Here is a 22366-nt window from a genome sequence, read left to right as displayed (position 1 = left end):
TTTCAGACTTTTTTACAGTCATCAGCACATTTCTATTTGTTGCACCATATTAATAGAATCTAGCATTTATGTCATACCGGAAGTCCACTTTGAGCCAGGTGGCTTGTGATTGGTGAAGGTACAAAAACTACAATTTGGAGATATAGTGTTGGTATGTTTGTTTTAGCAAAGGCAATAGTTTAATTCTGTGAGCATTTCCATTTTTGCAACACAGAGGGCTCATTCCTGAAGGCACTTCCTGCCACTCAGTCATTCAGTGATACATTGTTATTCAAATGTTTTATGTTTTACTTTCCAGACATGAGGTGCCTCTATACCATGCCAGGCATTACTCAGTGACACCGCTAGGACCTAGATCTGGACTGATTCAGTGGGTTGATGGCGCTACTCCTCTCTTTGGTCTCTACAAGAGATGGCAACAGAGAGAGGCATCAGCAGCAGCTATCAAGGCTCAAGTAAGTCAATGTTCCTTTTCCTTTTGGGAAAATCTTCTCTATGTCCAGTGCACAGTTACCCTGCCTATTATCCCTCAGCATGCTTCTCAGGGTTATAATTTGGTATAACCTTCTTACCTTCAACAGGATAATCGTACACACCTACATGGGGAGCTATGGTGAATTGGGTTATAGTTATTCTTGCTGTTCAACAAGTCACAGAAGTGTTTGGACCTGAATCACATTGTGGCACGCTGTGTGTTTATCAAACCTCATTGTTCAAATCAATATGGATTTTAGGATCATACTTTGGAAGGAAATGAATATCCAAGAATTCTAGAAACCCGGCACTTTACTATCCAGTGTAGTTTATGCATTTCCTTTGTCACTGACTTGTTTAACACAAATGTAAGTATACAAATGTATCTTTAATATCATCAGCAGATTTTCATGATTTATTTCTCCATTTTGTACCCAAACAGGGCAGCAGTAGCACAGCAGTACAGCCAAACCCAATCCCCAGACCAAGTGAAGTCTACTATAGCAAGATGACCCCAGCTCTCAAAGAAAAGGTAAAACAAACCTGAACAAGCATTGTCACAGAAACATGGTCGGTGTCGCACTTCTCATACAGAAATAGAGAATTGCACTTGTCTTGTAGTTTAAATGTTCAAACATAACGCCAAATCAGTTACCATCATGTAAAATTTAAATTTGATGAGTTACCAATTTAGAAAACTCCTTTTCGAGTACATACTGTTATCTGCACCATTCTATGTAAACAATGCTAATGGCTTCATGCTATGGCATATGTTTGCTTTTTAAGGAGTTTTCACTGATGAACGAAAAAGAACTCATCTTTTCTTATGACAAATGATTTTCTAAAATTTATATTCATGCAACAATAATGCAGTTTCACAGAATCCATCCAATATGCGTACGTAACATGGAAAAAATTTGATATTTGTATTTTCTTATAGGGTGTCACTGATTTGTCGTCTCGCAAAGAATGGCCCCAGTCTGTTATGAGACAGGTACTTCAAGAGTTGATGGATGACACACCTAGAGATCTGCTCTCCAAGTATGCATTATTCATTTCATAGTCAGGTTTTCCATTGTGTGTCTCAGTTTATAATTCAAAGTCAAAATGATACTTTACACGATGGCTGTATATGTTTGTTTCCCATTGATTTTGTTTGTAATTTAAAGTGCTGGAAAACTTGGTTGTTTTTTCCCTTTTCAGCAGAGAAAGATAGCGTAATAATTATATTGAAAAGAGAACAAAATGGCATAAAATTTAAATTGTAAAAGGAGTACCAAGGTATAAATAACCCCTACTACATTTGATTTCTGCTACTTATGATGTTAAGCTTTCTTTAAGTTTGGATCCACAGAGAAATTAGAATTCTGAGACTAAAAGAAAATGCATGTTTTATGATTTAATAATTAGGGAGTTGTGGTGTTCCTGTGGAGGAGCGTTGGAATGGTGGCAGATTACACAGAGCTATGCTAGGTCCACAGCTGTCATGTCAGTGATTGGTTATATCATAGGACTTGGTGACAGACATCTAGACAATGTCATGGTGGATCTACTCACTGGTGAGGTAAGAGTGACTTCAATCATTCATTCTACCATCTATCAGCTCAATAAATCTTTCCAATAATTACACAACTTTCCTTGGTTTGACTTTCAAGCCTTTCAGTCCATTTAGGTCTTTGTAAGTGCCTTCTTGTAAAAACTTCAAATCTTTTGAGGCGATAAACAGCTCAAAAAGTAAAGTTTTAAACTTTTGCCGACAAATCTGACAAAGGAAACTAATCTACTCTCATTTATCATCAAAATCAAAATTGCGATTCTCTGTGCAATTTTTATGTTAGAAAAATAAATTACCTCAAATTTACTAGTATTGAAATCCAAAGTGGCAACCATCTTTGAGTTTGACAAAAACACAAGAAGGTTGAAACTAAATTTGTCTACATGACTTGACATGAGTCCGCATATACTGCAGACCAGCTAAGAATTTTGGAAACTTTGAAAGTCTGAAATATTCTGTTATCAAGATACAGTCTGCCTCAATTTGGAATAAAACATGCCATTAAAAAAGGAAAATCAAAGCATCTGCTGAAAACATGATTGAGATGGTTACAGGTTCTGCCAGATTCAAACATCTTACCAATCAATCATCAAAGTTTTGTACAACCATGGTGTGTGCTATGATGAAGATGGTTCTCTGTACTGGGAAATGGGAAAGTATGCAATAGTCTTACAACCTAGATACTTCAGACGGTTATTTGTTGCTTGCCAGAGAAAGTACTCGTATATGCTCATCTCATCAAGACTTATTGTCTTTTCACAGGTTGTTCATATTGATTACAATGTGTGTTTTGAGAAAGGAAGAAATCTGAGAGTGCCAGAGAGGGTGCCATTCCGTATGACTCCTAACATCGAGTCAGCCCTTGGAGTCACTGGCACAGAGGTGAGTCATTCTTGCTTAAAAATTTTAGTCACTGAAGATATAATTTTATGTTGTTTGGTGACTTGTGCAAAAAAACACTCCTCACATGGCAGGGTTCTTGTTCTAAATTGTGGTTTACATTTTTACCATTCCCATTGATTGCCCAACCTTTTTTATTTACTTTCATTGACATGTCCAAAGGTTAGTGATAGAGTCTACTTGTCAAGAAACGCTGTTGTGAGTCAACTGACAGCATTTCTGGGACCACAGTATCTCATTTCTACTAAAGCCACAAACAGTTCAGCCACTCCTCAGTGACTTTCATCATCAAGTTTGACTGCCATCTTATTCAGAATTCAAGTCAGGTTTGATTGCTTAACTCTGTAAATAAGCACAGGAAAATATATGTCCCCAAATTTCCTCTCTCCTCAAAGCTGCAATTTGCAGATTAAAATAAGAAAGCATACATGAACTCCAAGACATGACAGTATATCAGACACTTTCGCTGAGATCTTTTCATTGTTATCTGATGTTCCTTAATCAAATGAATAATTTCTTACATTTTGCTAACAGGGAGTGTTCCGTCTATCCTGTGAGCAAGTCTTGAAAACCATGCGTAAAGGCAGAGAGACCCTGCTTACTCTCCTGGAGGCCTTTGTGTATGACCCACTGGTAGACTGGACTACGGGCAATGAGGCTGGCTTTGCCAGTGCCTTCTATGGTGGTGGTCAGCTGAATCCGGCCATCACAGAGGGAAGGCAGACCAAGGAAGAGATGGAGAGGGAGATCACCAGGAGTCTGTTTTCATCCAGGGTTGCTGAGATGAAGGGATTGTGGTTCAAAAACAAGTAAGCCTCAAGTTTCAATGTAGAGCATGATTTTCATAATGAATATTCACCATTCGTAATGAGGTCATTGTCATATGATTTTCATACTAAGCATGCCTCATTTTAACACTTTGCATAAATGAATATATTTATTAAGGAAATCAAGCATAAGGTGTCAAGTTTTGATCCATTGTTGGTAGCACTGTGTAAATGAACACAACGTGAATCAACAGAGCTGTCCCGACTTTAAAGTATTCTAATGTTCTTAGATGTACATGTACTTGCCACATTTAGCTGAATATTAATCTAAAAGACAGGAGTACAATACAACCTTAAAATGTTCCCTAGTAAAGGTCAACCATTCTACAAGAATGTTTTTCTCAATTGATATACCTGTCGCCACACATGCCCTGTACTTCAGTTAAAAGCTGTGGATTCTAAGTGTGAGTTTTGATTCACCACAAAGGTTTGTGGGTAACTTTGGCATGTTCCATTATTTTGCAGGGATGAGTTGGTAGCATCACTCGGCAAGCTCCAGGACTCCCTGGAGGCATTCTCCAAAGTGAAGGCAGACCTGGCCAAGCTGAGGAACACTGAGGGTAACTTAGGCACACAGAAGTCAACTCTTGAAGCAGCCATGTCTGATAAGAAACATTCACTGCACTCCCTGCAGAAAAGGTAGGCAATGCTATTTTGTTTTGAGTGTGTGTGTGTAGGCAGGGATCGTACCTTCCTGCTTAGAACACACTGAAGTCTAGCAAACCACTGTTATTCAACACGTTAATTGGGAACTACATACTTATTATCATGAAAGACTTTCCAGCGCAGTTCAGCTACAGCTACAAACATTCAACTCAACATCAACAGATTTTTACTGTCCCAGTATGCCAAGCACAGGGATTTAGGTTCATCAAGGATAGAATATAGAATGTTGAGAAGAAAATCATGTGTTACACTAGGTATTTTTATGTACTGTTATTTGAGGTATTAGTGCGAAAAAATAGACAACAAAATTTTGGTAATATTGCCATTGATGTGTACGTTTTTATCAAATACCCAGATATGAAGAGCATTCCAAAGTGTTGTCTGCTCAGAATGGTGTCCAGCAGAGCATTCAGGAGAAACTGAGTGAGTGTGATGCATGGCAAACACAGCATGCGAAAGCACTGGACACTGTCAGAGGAACACACATAGCTACCATGTGTACAGAGATAGCCAAGCCATTAGACTTTGGTAAGTAGTGAAACTTCCTGTTCTTGTATGTCTAGTCCACGCCAAATTCAAACTGAGTGAGTGCTGTAATTGCTGCAGAGAGAACAAAGTAACTGTGTTCTGGAATACAGACAAAGGCAAATGCCTCAATCATGTGATTGCTGAAACATATTATGTCTGCAACAATAAGAGGCAACATCTCTGTTGTCTTTCCTGTAGCCTGACCTTCAAACCACATGCCGAATTTTGTGTGTTTATGTCCATGTGTATGATCCATCTTGTAAGACGATACATAATCCAGAGCAAATATTCCTGGTTATAGCTATTCCATACAATGCAACCACCAAAAAGATTTTATAGAAGGGAATATAGGGTTTAAAGTATAGGATAAAGACCGAGTACGAGGGCTCTTCTGGTATATAAAGTCCAACCCAACGATAAAATGTCGAGGCCGCAGGCCGAGTCATTTTATCGTAGGGTTGGACTTTATATACCAGAAGAGCCCGAGTACGAGGGTTTTATCCGACTTAAAAACTATCGCCCCTAACTGATATATTTTCGTTTTCAATGTGTTTACGTCAACCGTCCCCTTTGTCAATTTAACATGTTTAGGATACGAATTAAAACTTTTATTTGTGAAATAGCCTTCCAATGTAATGGAACATCCTATAAATGCCCTAGGGCACATTATATAAATGCCCAGATTTTGTGTTGCAGCTGGTTTTCGCTGTGTTACCAAATTTGAATATTAAAACGTACCAGATGTCTACAGAATATGACATGTTCACTTTTGATTGGACAGTACTTTACTACGGCGCTGTCATTCGTTTCTGGAATTTGGTGACCAAGGCTTTACGAGTAAATAAAACACCCTGAATTGAGCTCTCTGATTGGTCAATCAACAGTAGATAGTTTTTAAGATTTTGATATAGACTTGGTTTAATTAAACAATTCTGCAAAGAATTCCTTGGAAGCAATATAATACAAGTGAAATTGTTGGTGACATCGTCTCCAACTATCTTTTAAAAAATACCGATGAAATATTTACAATTGCTGTGTTTTCACACATCAGGTATACCTAGCTACATTCCAGCTGAAACCTTTACAATTGCTGTGTTTTCACACATCAGGTATACCGAGCTACATTCCAGCCACTGAGTTTCTGCAGAACGCTGGACAGACACAGACTGTGATCCAGTGTGAGCAAGTAGAGACTGAGCTGTCCAACATGATTCATCAGAGACAGCAAGTATTGAAAGGCTGTCTGGATGTACTCCACAGCTATGGTACCATTGTATCACAGGTAAGGGACAACAAAAATTGATTATTATACACACTTCTCAAGGATTGCTCTGCTGTGATATTCTATGCAATTTCAACATTAAATTTAAAGAGAAAGATGCACAAGGATATTTTATGTACTTATCAGTGGTTTTGTCAATTTCCCAATAGACAAATTTGTACTCAACTTTGTTTGACTGATTTCCTGTTTGGAATTGACCAATATCACGCCATTCTTTGTCACAGTTCCCAGCATCCTTTGTACATCAGAATCGCTGTTATGACTGGCAGCAGTGGCTACAAGAACTTGTCTGTAACTTTACCACTGAAATGTAAGTACCAAATTTATGGAAATACTCTATATCACTAATTTTAATGATAGTGAAATTCTGAAAGAGACAGACAGAGACAGAGGGGTATTGTAAGTCTAAGCTTTATTGGCATAGTGACACATACTATGTTCAGACAGGGAAAAATTGAAACGCTTCTGCAACACTCTTTGTGATTTGTAAACACAGGGGATTAATAGATTGAGTCCGCTTGCGTCCACATACACAAAATTAAGCCATTGTTTTGATGTTTAAGACGTCTTAATGCGCCCTCTCGAGTTCAAAATGTGTGTATGGCCGGCCAAGCATTGTTTGTAACAAGATGGCTGAAATGGACGACGTCGTACTAGCTGTAAAGAATGTGAAAGAGGCTCCCCACCTAACTATCCAAAATGTTTTTGTGTCGAGTTTGTGTTTTATTCGTTTCTAAAATGTGTTCCCACATTCTTATCCGATTGTTTGTGTTAATAAAAATGTTTGTTTCGCCTCGCCATAAGCTTTCCTCACACAAACAAAACATTACCGTCCACACTAATCCAAACTTCCCTACAAATATCCGAGGCGAAACAAACATTTTTATTAACACAAACAATCGGATAAGAATGTAGGAACACATTTTTGAAACGAATCAAACACAAACTTAATGACTCAATCGAATATTTTTGTTCCCAATTAATAAATCATAGACAATCTCAATTCTCGGTTTATGGCAATTTTTGTCGACTGATAAAAGTCATTTCATCTTCAACATTCCATTCTAATTTCACCTACGGTATATAATATCCTAACCTCCTGTGACTTTCCTTCTAAACGTTGATTTGCCTTGTGCACCAAAGAGATGCTGATTCGGAGAACAACTTTCAAGCTGCGTGTTGAGGTTCAGATGTCCGATTTTTCATATTCAAAAGGCTTATTGATTTACAGAGAACGCCCGTCTTGTTTTTAGCTTTAACTTAGCACATGATGGCAATTGAAAATTCAAAGCCAAATAGCCAGTGGAAAAAAATAGACGACTTGCTCTCACCAGCGGTCGAGGTCGCAATGAAAAAAAATTCGAAGTCTCTGAAATCGGTATCATTGCTCCGCCATGTTTATTGTTGGTTGTACGGCCAGTTTAAAGTCACAGACTTTCTTCACGGTAAAATTCATATAATTGCCATACCGCGAAGTTCCCTGTGCATTTCAATATGTCTATTTGGAAGCAAAAGCGTCACAGACATTCGATCGATGGTGATGAACTTTCTCCAGGCTGTGACATGTCACCAGTTACGAACTTCACCGGTTTTCGATACGAAAGATGCAATATATTATCAGCGTTGTTCACGTTGTGTTTTGAGTTTGATATGGAATATAACAGAAAAAAAAACACTAACGATTAGAGTGACGATAGAGACCATGCCCGATACGGAAAAATTGACATCAACTACTTGCAATGAGCAGTGACCTGAAACTTCAGACTGATATATAAATGTCGACAATATAAAACATTGAAATGCCGGAGAGAGAGAGGGAGAGAGAGGTTTACGCTGTCGCGAACTGATTATACTCTTTCGGATATGACTTCGGACAGACATCGAAAATGTTACACCTACTTTCCAGAAATTCGACTAATCTTATAATAAAGAGTGGAACAAATCCAAAAGTGTTGGTTGAAGTAAATCTTCAGATGTTGGTTTTCTAAAGTTAGATAATACTTACAGAAATATGGTCGTCATAGTCTTCTTTTAAAAACTATTATCTTCAACACCACGTTTCTTATGATCGGTGATGTCATTTTTTATTATTTTTACAAACTTTCAATGCATCAAACGCTATAAGACTATCTCATCTGCCTGTCAAGGAGTTACAATATATTTCCAAGGGCTGGCACACGATGTCAACTTACGTGTCGTCCGTCGAGCGGCCGGTGGCAGTGTCACAGATTGTTCCGTCTGTAATCGCGGCCACTTTGAATTTGATGTGACACAAACGTGCGTTTGAGGTTTTTTTGTTACAAAATTTGTCGACCTCACAAAATTTCACAGTCCATGCTTTGAAGCAGTCTCAACATGGCAAACATGTCTCGCTTAAATTTCATCCTCGTCGTTCCAAATTAAATTCGACCACTAAATTATTTCGGCAGTTTTAATTTCCTATTAATTCGACGTTTTTCAAATCGTAATGAATTTTTTCTAGTCGAATTGATAGGGTTTTTGGTAGCAAGCTTATCTCTTCGTCGGACCAGTATACCACGAGATGTAGTACTGTGTTCGGCAGCCATGGCGAAAGTGAATATTGTATATTGGTTGTTGTTTGTTTTATGTTACAAATACCTGTCGCGTGAGGGCGTTTGAAACGCTTCTGAAGCGGCTCAGTCTGTCCACACAGCGATTTGCGGATAGAGTTAATCCCTACAACGGCTCTGGTCGGGCCGACTAAACCGTCTCAAATCTGAAACGCTTCAGAACCATTTCGGAGTGTCCACACATAACTTTCTGTGTCAGTATTGGCCCAGAACCGTTTCAGAGACGTTTCAATGGCCTGTGTATGAACGGCATAACAGAGTCTGTATAGCTGGTACATGTGATGTTATTTTATCTGTATCTTCTTCCATTGCCTATCACAGAGTTCAAAGTTGTAGAGAAGGCCCCATCATAGTGAATCTTAGTCCCAGCACAGGGGGCAGATGAAAGTCCCCTGGGGTGGGGATGTTTTCTTTGTGCAACGGTTTACCTTTAATATTTGATTTTATTAATTTTGACTGTGATATTTCAAATAAAGCTTTCGACTCCAAACTGTCTGACTGTGTTTCCAATTCCTTATCTCCTCTTCAACCAGTGCACATACCACTCTAATTGCTGCGCAAACATTGCCAACTTGATAATGACTGAGCGTATCAGCGGATTAGCTCATTAAGTCAACACCACAGCCGTCCCACACGTAGTGAAATAAGGAAAGGGTTGAAGATCTCAGACACAGTGTCACAAAAAAACGCAAATCTGAGCAGATATAGAAGTCAATCGAAATTTAACGACCATCAAAAGCATCGCCATACCGATGAGCTGTTACATGCCAAAGTACGCCGTCTAAAATGGTAATCTTGAGCCAGAAAACCAACCTACATTTTTGAGTCGGTCATGGTCCGATGTCGTCCGTAAGAGCGGAAGTCGGAAGTAGAACCCTTTGACCTCAAACCTGTTTATTTCCAGTCCAGAAGTAAACATATTTCCCATGATGTTATATAATGAAAAGTTCGTACATTCTATATGAGCACGCTACAAGACTGGTTTTAATCAATCCTACAAAATCAAAACAAGGATTCAATTTTTATCCTATTTGTCACAAAAAAAGTTGATAATGATGAGTTTGAGAACATAAACAAATCTTCTGAAAAATCTACACAGAAAGAGATGAAGGGTGAAGTATCATGTTTCTTGCCTCTCACATCTGGCACAAGCATCTACACAAACCTCCTTGATCAATCGAGGTGGTAGCTTATTCAGCCACAGAAAAGGAGAATTTTTTTCTCCTTTTAGCGAGGCTCGGACAGCATCAACCGAACGAACACCGCTGCAGGCAGCTCAATATAGATTGATGTCATCATGAATGCCAGTATTATACACTATCCGTATTATTCGATGCCACCATCGATGCATCGTCACCGTACATCTAGCGTGTATCGTAAACTTAGCACACCGTCATCGACTTTGACCATTGATGCAAAAAATAGTCTATTTTTTACATCCATGCTGTGACCGACTCGTTTGCCCGGCTTCCCCGATAATACATCAGCGACTATCCATACCAATGAAGTTCTCACCTACTGTATTCCAAAAGAACCTCCACCATGTGCACATCGTATCAACAAAACATCTTGAATGGCAAGGAACACGACTTAGACTTCCTAGTATTACCCCGGTATTACCAGGCTTACGAATTTGCTGACATTTTCTTGCCTGTTCTCGTTTTAGAATGTTAGTGTGTTTTTCCCTTCCGCGTCTATGTCAAGCGTAAGTTATAGTATTTTCCTCAAAGACGGACAGCCCTCGCTTCCGTTTCCGAGAACTAGATGGATAAAATCATAAACTTTTTATTCAGTTTTTTGTTTGTTAAGGTGCTGGTATTGCAAGCACGCCTTTTCAATAAAAACCATTTCATGGTATTTGATACATCGTCTATGTATTCTGTTTGTAAAAACGTCAGCGGCTGCGTTTATGTTGTTGCGCGGCACAACAGAGGGTCCATGCTGACTTTGATATATTTTCGCTGTATTTTTATGCACTTTCCACCATTATCATTCTTCAAACACGCAACTCAACGACGGCAGAACATAATATGAATGAGCTAAAAGCATGGACTTAGCTTTTTAAAGTCCTAGGGTAGGAAAATGCAGTCAGGAACTAAATCTGTGTCATCAAAGATTTTGTAACGTTGCTGTTCTCCTTCAGGCCGTTCAGATTTATTTTAATTTTTTCTGAGCTGTCTCTTCACATGGCTGTTGTTATTGACTTCTAACTTTTCTACATTTTCTCTCCTGATCGGTCGGACGGTAGCCTAGTTGATTTCATCACAGACAAGGAGCTTCAGTTTCTCTCCACGAGAATATTTTAAGCGTCCACGGTCGTAGATTTCAGGTTTCCGATTTTTTCCCAATATTTTCTTTCCCAAACCGATCGCGCCAGGTCGTGGCTGTAAAGTGTTGAATTTTCACGACATGTTTCTCAACGACCGTGGCTTTCAGGTATTCGATTTCATTTTCTGTCAACGGCCGGTTGAGGTCGTGGCCGTAAAGTGTTAAATTTTTCCCGACATTTTCTCAACAATCGGTCATGAGGTTACGGTTTCAAGCTTTGAATCTGACTTTTTTCCCGGTAATTTTCCTCAACGATGGGACTTGAGGTCGTGGCTGTAAAGTGTTGAATTCAGCCCGACCTTTTCTCAATGATCAGTCATGACGTTATTGCTTTCAGGCTTTGACTTTTTTCCTGGTAATTTTTCTCAACGACCGATCGTGAGGTCGTGGCTGTTAGTGTAAAGTGTTGAATATTTGCCAACATTTCAGGTTTTCGACTTTTTTCAGTAATTTCTCTCAATGGCCGGTCACTAGGGAGCTCCTTTATCGTTTATTTATGAATAATAAGTTGTTTACCTTCCTGTTTATTTACGAATTCATGAATATTTTAAGCGTCCACTAGTTTTACGGACGACATCGTGACACTGTGTCTGTGATCTTCAACCCTTCCCTTATTTTAATGCGTGTTGGACGGCTGTGGTGTTGACTCAATCACTTAATCGGCTGATACCAACAGCGGATTAGCAAGTTGGCAATGTTTTCGGAGCAATTACAGTGGCGTATACACAAGTTGGAGAGGAGATAAGGACTTGTCAGTAATATATAGAGCAGTCAGACGGTGTGGAGTCGAAATCTTTATTTGAAATACCACAGTCAAAATTAACAAAAATTACTTGTAGTAATAAAGAAAGCAGTCAGACGGTTTGGACTTGAACTTTATTTGAAATATCACAGTCAAAATAGATAAAATAAAATAAGGTAAACCGTTGCACAAAAAACTTCCTCCCCACCCAAGGGGACTGATTTCTTTCCCCTATGGTCCCAGTCAGTGATAAATGCTCTTTTAGTTTCTGTCCATGCTGTCTGCTGCATTACATGGTATATGACAACTGCAATTTGTATTATTACATGTACAGGCAAGACATATATTTCCAACTTGACAGCTAGCAGTCTAATGTTCTGGTTGCTCTGTACACAGGTGTGCAACCATCTTTTCCAAGTTTGAAGAGAAGTACAATGCCATGAAGAAGTCTGAAAAGAGGAAGAGAGTGTTTTCCACGGAACACAAACTGCAGAACATACTGGCAGAGGACAACGCAAGACTGATCAAACTGCTTGAGAGACGAAGTCAAGAAAATGCAGACACTGGAGTGCTGACAGCAGTGGTCAAAGACACTTCGGCTGCTATCAGGAAATTTGTAAAGGGTAAGATGGTTATCAATTTAAAGTGTGATGAAGTTTCTGGTGCCCTCACTGTAATAAATTTGTATCCACTGCTACATCTGCATGATCTAGTATTTGAGATTTTTGTCATTTAACACTAACCCTTTGAACTCCGACCTCCCCCCCCTCCCCGGTGACCTATGACACCATCTAGGGATATACCTCCCAAATACAAGGCTCATTTGGTTCATACATGTTTGAAGGTGCATATTAAGTACATGTGTAACACATGTGTGTCATATTTTATTAGTTTTAATTACCAGTCTCTCACTTTGATTGGCAAAGTCACTTCATAATGTGCACATTACCTGCTGATAAATATTAGTCGCCCCAGCAGCTTACTGACTATGCATGCGCATATTCATAATATACTATACGAGTAACCGGAAGTGTACCCTACTTGCGTGGGTGCCGCCATGTTTTTCGAGTACTCGTAAATAAACAAACACAAAACGTGCAAATTATTATTTTATAACATGCCATTTATAAAATATATCTTTTATCGGCCAGTTACTGTTATTATCCACCTTGTCGCTGATACAAAATATCGTTAATATCACGCATAAAAAATAGAAAACGGGAGAAAATTATCGTGCATATGAACGGAGGCGTACGCAAAGAATGCTTGGATTGAATTTTAGAAAAGCGCTCCCTGTGTCAATAAGTAGATTCAAAAGTTGCCAGATTTTAGACGGAACGCTCAAGTTTTCAGCTTGCAAGTGGAAGGTGGACAGTGCGGTTACCATTGCACTGGTAATGATGGCATAATACGTCCCTTGTTTAACACAATAGGCTGTTATCATGGTAAAAATTGTCAATTTTTGTCCAACATTTTTACACATTACCGAAAATCTATACCTGCACTGCTGCAGGGTTTGACGTTGTGTACGTACGTGAACTGCTTTCATCAGAGGGAAACTGGGCATAGTTGTCATACAAACGTATATGCAATTCTATTTTATCATGAATCAATACAAATAATATTGCCAATGTTAACCCCTGGCGCGACACCAAGGGCTGAGCCCTATATAATATTACTGCAACTGTTAACTTGCAGATAATGGTGCCAGTGGTGTTACCAGTTTGACATCAGTGATAGTGACAGCATTGTGTACTCTCAATAGACGATCACTTGTGATGGAAGGTGCTGCTGCAGGTTAGGACAATACAGAAATATCAACATTATATCTTCACACTGCAACTTGTGTTCTTATTTCAGCATGAAACATACTTTCATAGACAATATAAATCGAGGACACATTTTCTGTATAACAGTAGAATATTTTGTGGTGTGTTTGTGAAATGTGAATTTCTTACATTATTTTGGCCTGAAGCTATACAATTAACACTGCAGGATACCTTGATAGAAAAGCTCATACAAAATTTACAAGCTATGTACATTCAAAACATTGATCATTTCTGAACCAATTTTATGACTGTAACCTGGTTTGACGTTTTCAGGTGCTGGGGATCGTCTGATGGATCTGACATCTAGGGATGGCAGTTGGTTCTTGGAAGAGCTGTGTAGCATGAATGGCAATATATCTCATTTAGTTGGACTACTGGAGGAGCACCCCCTGGTTAGTAGACTTAACAGATCCACCTGTGTGAAACCTGTTTCAGAGCACTGAAATTTTCAGAGCACTGTTTCACAACTTTTGAATCGCTAATTCTAGTCATTTAAATCTGAAGCCTGTTAACCTGTATACATAAGGTGTAAACATGATAACTCTTCACAACTTATTTTGGTACGTGGTCACTGCTACCATACCTTTTGTAATGCAAGGGTGAAAAAATTGCTAAATAGATGAGTGTGGAATGGTCAACACATCCATTTGTTTCCTAATTCTCACATACCTACAGTGGCCATAGCACTCTTCTATCTTGTAAAGTAACAGAAGACTTTCTAATGATAGCTGTCCATTCAATTTCAGATATTCCTTGTTGTTAACCCACAACTTGTTACTTGTTCATTTTATCTGTAGATCCCCATGTCTGACACAGTACAGAATGTGATACAGACTGTATCTCTGTCTAACAAACTCTACGTAGCTCTTCAGGTAAGTTAATCATCATACCTGGCAACTACAGAATAGGATATAAGAATACTGTGGTTACCCTAAAGCATTGCAAGAATGAGGTCCATTCCTATAATTTTCAATAGGATGGATTGACCAATACTGAGGAAAATAGGATGAAAAGGGTTTAAGTTTGTGACCATATATGCCAAAGACAAAACAATATTATCATCTATAGCTGATTTCAGCCAATATTTTTGGTGCAATATACCTACCTGTACACACCGACTAACTACCAGCAATGTTATACAACCTCAACAGTAAAACGCTTTTGACCATCAATCGGTCAGTTGTGAACAAGAGCAGCCATGCTTTCTACGAGGGACACTGACATGACCATTTGTGATCTGTTCTCTTTACTTAGGATTTGAACAACAGTTTCCGTACCATCATCTTACCAGAGACAATGAAGACTGTACAGAGTGAAGACCCATCTGTCTTTCAGTGCATTGAGACTCTAGAAGACATATCCAATGAGTTTGGTCTTCCATTAGATGCTATACTACAACAACTGGAAGTCAATCTCAAACAGCTGACATTAGGGATGGAGGTAAGGAGCCCTCTCTCACTACCATAGAGACAACATAATGGTATTCATTAGTCCCCACGGACACCGTCCGGGGGGACTTATAGGTTTGGTCATGTCCGTGCGTGCGTGCGTGCGTCCGTGTGTGCGTCCGTCCGTGCGTCCGTCCGTTCACGCAGATATCTCAGAGATGCCTGGAGCGATTTCATTCAAACTTGGTACAAGGATTACTTCATATGTCATACAGATGCACGTCGATTTGTTTTGTGATACGATCCAATATGGCTGCCAGGCGGCCATTTTATTACGATTTTTTCATGTACAGAGCAACAACTCAGGCATGTTTCAACTGATTTTATTCAAAGTTGATACAAGGACATTGACCAATGTCATAGATATGCACTTCAATTTTTTTGGTGATACAATCCAATATGGCCGCCGTGCGGCCATTTTGTTACGATTTTTTCATGTACAGAGCCATAACTCAGGCGTATCTCAATCGATTTTATTCAAAGTTAGTACAAGGACATTGACCTATGTCATACATATGCACGTCAATTTGTTTTGCGATACGATCCAATATGGCCGCCAGGCGGCCATTTTATTATGATTTTTTCATGTACAGAGCCATTACTCAGGCATGTTTCAACAGATTTTATTCAAAGTTGGTACAGGGACATTGACCAATGTCATAGCTATGCACATTGATTTGCTTTGTAATACGATCCAATATGGCCGCCGTGTGGCCATTTTATTGCGTTTTTTCATGTCCAGAACCATAACTCAGACATGTATCAAGCGATTTTATTCAAAGTTGGTAAAAGGAGATTGACCAATGTCATACATATGCACGTTAATTTGTTTTGTGATACGATTGGTCATACATTTGCACGTTAATTTGTTTTGTGATACAATTCAATATAGCTGCTGTGCGGCCATTTTGTTATGATTTTTTCATGTCCTGAACTCAGACATGTATCAAGCGAATTTATTCAAAAGTATTTTATCACAGTATTTTTATCACAGACCTAATGAAGAGGACTCTATCCTCTCTGAGGACCTGTAATCAAAGTACCCATTAACAAGTGGGGACTGTGTCATCAACGATGACTTGTTCTCTTGTTTATGCAAAGTATATTATGAATACTATTTAAGTATGCAAATCCCATTGTAATGATTTATCAATGGAGAATATTTATGTACCTCAGTTCATGCACTGTATGAGATGATTTTTCCCGACAGGCAACTTTTTATAAGTCATAATTTTTACCATTTCACTAGGGCAATTCAACTACCGAATTTATTCCACGGTATTTAACTTGTTCACACCTAATTCCTTGTAAACAGTAAGTTCCACACTCACCATTGATAACATGATACAATGGAATTGGGTGAAACTATGGTGAGAAAAGGGGTAACAGAACAGATTAACTTAAAACAATGAATGTTATTTTCAGCTGAATATCAAAGAAATATGAAAGATACAGTATGAGTAGCAGTACCATTTAGTCCTCATAGAGCAATTTGAACAAATGAAGTGTTATGCACAAAAACAAAGAGTTATGTATGTTGTTTGCTTATTGTGTCCACCAGGCTGGGTATGTCGCCATCACTGATGTAGTACAAGCATTGAGGGAACGCTTCCAGCATCTCATCATGCCAATGTCTGCCAAGACCGAAGTGTCCACTTCTGACATGACGGCTGGTCAGATGCTGCTTGCCGGCTTCAACGGCCTGTTCACCCAGATCGACTCCGTCTTCAGTGAACTGTTGGATGTCTTCAATCGCCTCAGTGTCCCTACAGAGTGGAACAAAGTTGATGTGGTGCGGGAGGCCAGATCTCTGCAATGCTACATCTTCACTGACAGTACTCGTAGCATCCTAGCTGATATATTCTTTATCAAGAGACTACAGACCATGCAAGATTTCTTCTCCATGTGTAAGCAGCATGCCGCCACTTTTAAAGGTGAGATAGTATGTCCCTTTGTAGCAAATACACACAGTGATTTGCTCAAACACTTGGCATATGTAGTTTATGCATCATGCATTGTGTAGAGTTTGTAAATTAATCAGACTGACAACCATTCAGATCTTCAGTAAAAGCTGTCATGTTTATACGACTATTAAAGATATTTTTGCTAACTATTGAATTTGATATATTTTTGAGTGTTGAAGAAAATGAGGGATTCTATTCATCATCCCTTGCAGGCTACATACCTTCACAGACTGGCTGATGTACTGCTGATACTCAAGAGCTCTCTTGCATGCAAGAAAGCATTTTTATGCAGTGTGTAGTGGTATAGACCTCTTACAAAGTTATTATGAAATAAAATTAAGTCAAAGAATGAGAAATTTTGTGTCATTGACAAGGATTGCTGGCAAGCCTACTCAAGTGAAGGTTCTGGCTTTCTTTTCCTCAACAGGTGAAAGCAGTGACAAGTATTCTATGTCCAATGGTGGAATCATGGTGAACGGTCAGCCTGCTCCATTGTACACCCTTGGTGAGATGGACACATCAGTGAATCTGGTCAGTGATGAGCACCTGTCCAAGCCAATCAAGAGATTCATAGCTGACTTTGTCAGAGGACAGGTGAGTGATTTGTCCATGTGCTGCTAAAGATTGGTATAGATGCACAGTCCACAAGCTCCTTGATAGCCTTGGAAAATCATGGAATTTTTATTGACTTAGAGTCCACTTACCACTGCAGGCAGCATCAGTAGGAAAATGCACATAGTCATGGCAACATGAAATAATTGTGAACCATTGTTTGACTTGTACAAATAGTAGTCCATCATACAAGCTCTGTGTTGGCTTATCTTCATTGTGATGAAAAGGTCTTTTCATGTCCTCATAATGCTGACAGCTTGAGAACTCAGTGTAGGATTGATGTAAATTTGTTAAATGCGTTGTATTGTTGCACAAGTGAAGTACCGGTATATTTTCATGTGGTGAACTTTCCTTGTTTAGGCACACAATGTAAAACACAATGATATCGCAGAACTACAGGGCAGTCGTGATGTATTTAATACCTCTTGAATGTGTGGTTAATGTTATTTAAAATACTTTTAACATGTTTTATCACAGTTGATTGGTTTGCCATCACAAGCCCTTGGTTACACCATGTGCCTGTACATCAACGGCCTTGGCCTTGATGTGGTGGCCCTGGTCAACACCAAGGACATAGGAGCAAACTGTAAAGTCTCCATTGAAGAGATGTGTAAGAAAGCCGTGGATACTTGCATGCATAAGTGTGATTTCTCTTCCGGGCATCTGAGTCAAGCCAGTGCTCTGACCAGCACTCACGATACAGCGTGGAAGAAACAAGACTTGGCTAGGTATGTGATTAGTTTTCTGTTGTTATCATTGCACAGTGCATATTAACAAACCTGTAAGTAGAACTTAGTGAGAAAATGAGATTTTCCTGTAGCATGCTGTTACCAGCAAATATCCTTCAAAATCTACTTACACTCGTAACTCATGATCAGGTGCAAGCAATGGACTTTAGTTGCAAAACTTTCACTGCTTGAACTGTGTGTGAAAACAATGGCAAAAAAACTTTTGAAAAAATAATGAAATAATTGTAAAGTAGAGATCTTAATTCAGTGTTCAATGAAACCATATCAGGTATACTATAGACATTGAGTTGAAACTTGAAATTTACCCTTACAGACGACTAGATATAAACATCAGTGGTGTACAGTCAAGTGTACAGAGAGCTCAGCTACAGCTAGCTAGGTATCAATGGTTGCATGAAGACATCCTACTGCAAAGTGGCCATCACAGCAGCCCAGTCATCACTCCCACAAGATCCAAGATCATGTCTGACCTCCGCAAACGTGTCCAGATGTTGACCTCACTGGAGACTGCCCTCAACACTGTGCACGAGAGGTACTCCACCTTAGAGGGCAGTATAACGCAGAGGTTGAAGTGGGCTGCTGGTGCTAATCCATCTTTGAATCCTGTACTGCAGAACATTGAAGAAGCTATGGAGAAGAGAAGCAGCTTCCTCACTGTGAGTTATATAAAATTCCCGGCTATGCCACACTCCAAAGATTATCTCCAGACAAATGTTTCTGCATCTCATATCCCCTCCTCCATTTTCCATTCAATCTTGCAATTTTCACCAACAGCTACTTTGATGTTTTGACTCTTGATGATGAGGTTATAATGGGGTCAGCACAAGATTCATATTTTGCCTCAGTTACTGTTTCTACACAATAGCTGTTTTTGCAGGACAGCACTTGATATAACTTCTCAAAGGTATCAAAGATATTGGTGTGAAGTGTGTGTTTGATGATATCGTAGTTGGTCCAATGCACACATTTTATTATTCAGCAAATGCAGTCATTTTGCATAGAAGTAATGTTTGCTTTGGACATGTGGGTTGTATTTTGTTACATGTAATTTCAAAGTGCACAATGGTTTGCTTAGATTTTGCAGTAATGTAAATCAAATCTGAATTGTCATTGTTTAACCTGTTCACCGCTGATTCTCTGTAGACAGGTCCACAATCATCACTGATAACAATGGGTTTGGGCCAAACCATGCTGGTGAAAGGGTTAATTGCATTTTAAAATATTGTCCTTCAAGTTAAAAAAAAATTATCTGTCTATTAGGTAGACGTTTATTGCAGTTGCAGGTCGTGTGTGTGACCGTACAAGCAAAGTGAGCCTTTGATCTCTTTGGTCTAATCTTTGTGTTATATTGTGTTGACCTTGACAGGTGAATGGTAAGAGAACCAATGATGTCATATCCCTGTGTAATGCTGTCCTGCATTTTGAGGCTCATCGTACAAGAACACAGGAAGCCGTCAATGCTGACACCAACTTCATAAGTCTGCTGAAAAGGTAAATGAAACTGAAATTTTCTATCGTGTCACCAAACCACAGAGTTACATTTGGTGTGAAAACTGTGCCATTTTGTAGTTATTTCAGGGCATACATAGTCAGACCAGGTGAAGCCTATTATAAGCACAAGTATCAAGAGAGATTTCAGCGTCATTTGATTGTTTAAATTGGCTATATATTTCGGTACTTTGAACCTGTGAAACAACTTCACGCCAAGGAACTGTGAATGAAGAATGAGAAAGAGGTTACATAGCAGTACGACACAAAAAGGAACTGAGATAATTATTATCCAAATGGAGCTAGTGTGTTTCTCAGATCCTGCCTCAAAGACAATAGAATACATTATCTTTCACACACATCATCTGTCTGACATGTCACAGTATTAACTGCTTTGCCATGCCAGTTTTTGTATAACCCCATTTCATTCTGTTGTATGGTTTGCCATATGTACATGACTTTTGGGGGTGACAGGTACAATTAATCTTACCGTATACATGTACACTCTTCACATCAGATGTGAGGAGAGCTGTAACCTGGCCGAGTCCTGTAACAGTACAGTGTCTACCATTGAGGAGAGATTCATCGCCTTGAAGCCGCCATCAGAATCAATGCCCATCGGTGAAGCCTGGATGAAGGCTCTGCTGGAAGCCATACAGAAAGAAGCCAAGAGTAACAAGTATCTGATTAAGCAGAAAGAGTCTCACCTCAAACACAAAAAGGTCAGAGTTCAGTCAGTGCTTCCATAGTTTCATAGATCTCAGAGATATTTACAGTAATCATTGGTGTGTAGGGTGTATTGAATCAAGCTCATTCAACTACAGTTTTAAAGTGACATGGGCCTCTACTCTATCCAGGGTCAAGCAATTGTTACAGAACAACTAGCATGGGGGAAAAAGGTTCTACAAGAGTTCTGCTTTAGACTATTTCAATAGAAATGGCAATTCCTAGAATTAACTTTTATGTCAGTTTACATGGACCTACAGCATGAGGAAGTGTGTGGAACACAGACAGTGCAACTGTCACTGTTTGAGGTCATTGAGATGTTGAAAATCTGTTCAAATAATCATAAGTGTTGTGGCAATGTAGTCTGTAATACAACACAAACATTTTACCATCGTCTTTATGGAAGTTCTGGCTTACTGTGTGAAGATTTCTTGCTTCTATTTAGTCACAGCTGACAGCTCAAATTTGATAGCAAAATAATCCTTAATTTGAGCATGCCTCTGATTAACTTGTCTTCAAGTACAATGTACATAATGTCAAAAATAAATAGATAAATAAATAAATTTTGTTGACTGTCAGTGTCAAATGAGAGAGTTGCTGATCAAGTTGAAAGCTGTTTGTAAGGAGTTGATCAATAACTGTATTATGTTCAATGATCAGGATGCACTGAGGACTCAGTTTAACATCTCCAAAGGCTTTGTCACCACTCATCACAAACTGATCTCAGAGGTGAAACACATGCTGAGGTCAATGGCCAGGGAGGAGGACGCCATCACTGGTGACACAGAGACAGGGCGGGTCAGGAGATTCACCAGTCAGTACAAGACGTTCTCTGAACGGTTTGCCAACATGCTAAAGAAAGTACAAGAAGGTAACTGACGTCAGAAATGCTTATGAGGAAAAGTAAAATGAAATTTTACAAGACATATTAAAGAATATTGACCAGATTTTGTCAAATATCAATGATTCTGTTCAAGCGAGTAGATTGATAAATGAATGCCTTGTTGGAATTTTTCCTTGTGTACCAAAGCAAACATGTCAAGGGACAGCAAAATGTTTCTGAAGTTCCCTCACCATTTATCTTTGTTACTGTACATTAAATAGCAAACATCCTGGCTCTTCAAATAGGGCTGAAGGCCAAATGGACTCATAGTTTCATAGGGAAACATGCATGCCGTCACCCTCTTGGCAGGTCATTATTTCTGTTTTGAATGTAATTGATTTCCTGATTAATATTGCGACCAATTCATCTCTTTTGTTTAATTTTCAGTCTTCAATGGGGATGATGATAGTGACCATGATATCAATGAATTGATGTCAGTTACTGGAGAACTGTCAGATACAGCACAAAGGTATAATTCTGTGTCTGTTTTATGTGTATGCTTATCTGTCTGTCTGTGTGCATTTTTGCGTGTGTCTTAAACATATGAACATTTGTTCATGAAATCAAGTGATGGGTCTCTATTTAGTTTTTCTATCGTAATTTCCAGACCTAATTTTGTCAAATCTGTAGGACTTTTTTCTGTCCACACCAGTCAACATGCTGTTTATTGCGAGAATCTGGCCTTACTGTTGAGATCTTTAAGAACAAGTAGCATTGACACTTTTCTTAACAACATCTTGATGGATTGTAATTTTTACTGTGTTTCTACATGGC

At 39.0% G+C, this 22366-nt stretch overlaps 1 protein-coding gene across 1 annotated transcript in view; it reads left to right on the top strand.

Annotated features, from left to right (window-relative positions):
- The window catches only part of LOC139151823 (serine/threonine-protein kinase SMG1-like), an 85440-nt gene that overhangs the window by 57302 nt on the left and 5772 nt on the right, over nucleotides 1–22366 (top strand). Inside the window, exons 44-66 of the mRNA XM_070724821.1 lie at nucleotides 299–455; nucleotides 917–1006; nucleotides 1415–1515; nucleotides 1885–2038; nucleotides 2792–2911; nucleotides 3464–3738; nucleotides 4222–4395; nucleotides 4778–4950; nucleotides 6060–6232; nucleotides 6457–6542; nucleotides 12290–12516; nucleotides 13592–13690; nucleotides 13996–14114; nucleotides 14520–14594; nucleotides 14977–15162; nucleotides 16732–17104; nucleotides 17562–17728; nucleotides 18224–18474; nucleotides 18809–19151; nucleotides 19862–19986; nucleotides 20501–20705; nucleotides 21370–21580; nucleotides 21980–22061. Of these exons, the coding sequence (XP_070580922.1) occupies nucleotides 299–455; nucleotides 917–1006; nucleotides 1415–1515; nucleotides 1885–2038; nucleotides 2792–2911; nucleotides 3464–3738; nucleotides 4222–4395; nucleotides 4778–4950; nucleotides 6060–6232; nucleotides 6457–6542; nucleotides 12290–12516; nucleotides 13592–13690; nucleotides 13996–14114; nucleotides 14520–14594; nucleotides 14977–15162; nucleotides 16732–17104; nucleotides 17562–17728; nucleotides 18224–18474; nucleotides 18809–19151; nucleotides 19862–19986; nucleotides 20501–20705; nucleotides 21370–21580; nucleotides 21980–22061 (3966 nt within the window). The remainder of the gene's footprint in view (nucleotides 1–298; nucleotides 456–916; nucleotides 1007–1414; nucleotides 1516–1884; nucleotides 2039–2791; nucleotides 2912–3463; nucleotides 3739–4221; nucleotides 4396–4777; nucleotides 4951–6059; nucleotides 6233–6456; nucleotides 6543–12289; nucleotides 12517–13591; nucleotides 13691–13995; nucleotides 14115–14519; nucleotides 14595–14976; nucleotides 15163–16731; nucleotides 17105–17561; nucleotides 17729–18223; nucleotides 18475–18808; nucleotides 19152–19861; nucleotides 19987–20500; nucleotides 20706–21369; nucleotides 21581–21979; nucleotides 22062–22366) is intronic.

Source organism: Ptychodera flava, chromosome 15 (genome assembly GCF_041260155.1).
Source record: "Ptychodera flava strain L36383 chromosome 15, AS_Pfla_20210202, whole genome shotgun sequence".
NCBI lineage: Eukaryota > Metazoa > Hemichordata > Enteropneusta > Ptychoderidae > Ptychodera > Ptychodera flava.
Note: the sequence above shows the minus strand (reverse complement) of the source record. Positions and strands in the feature narration are given on the sequence as shown.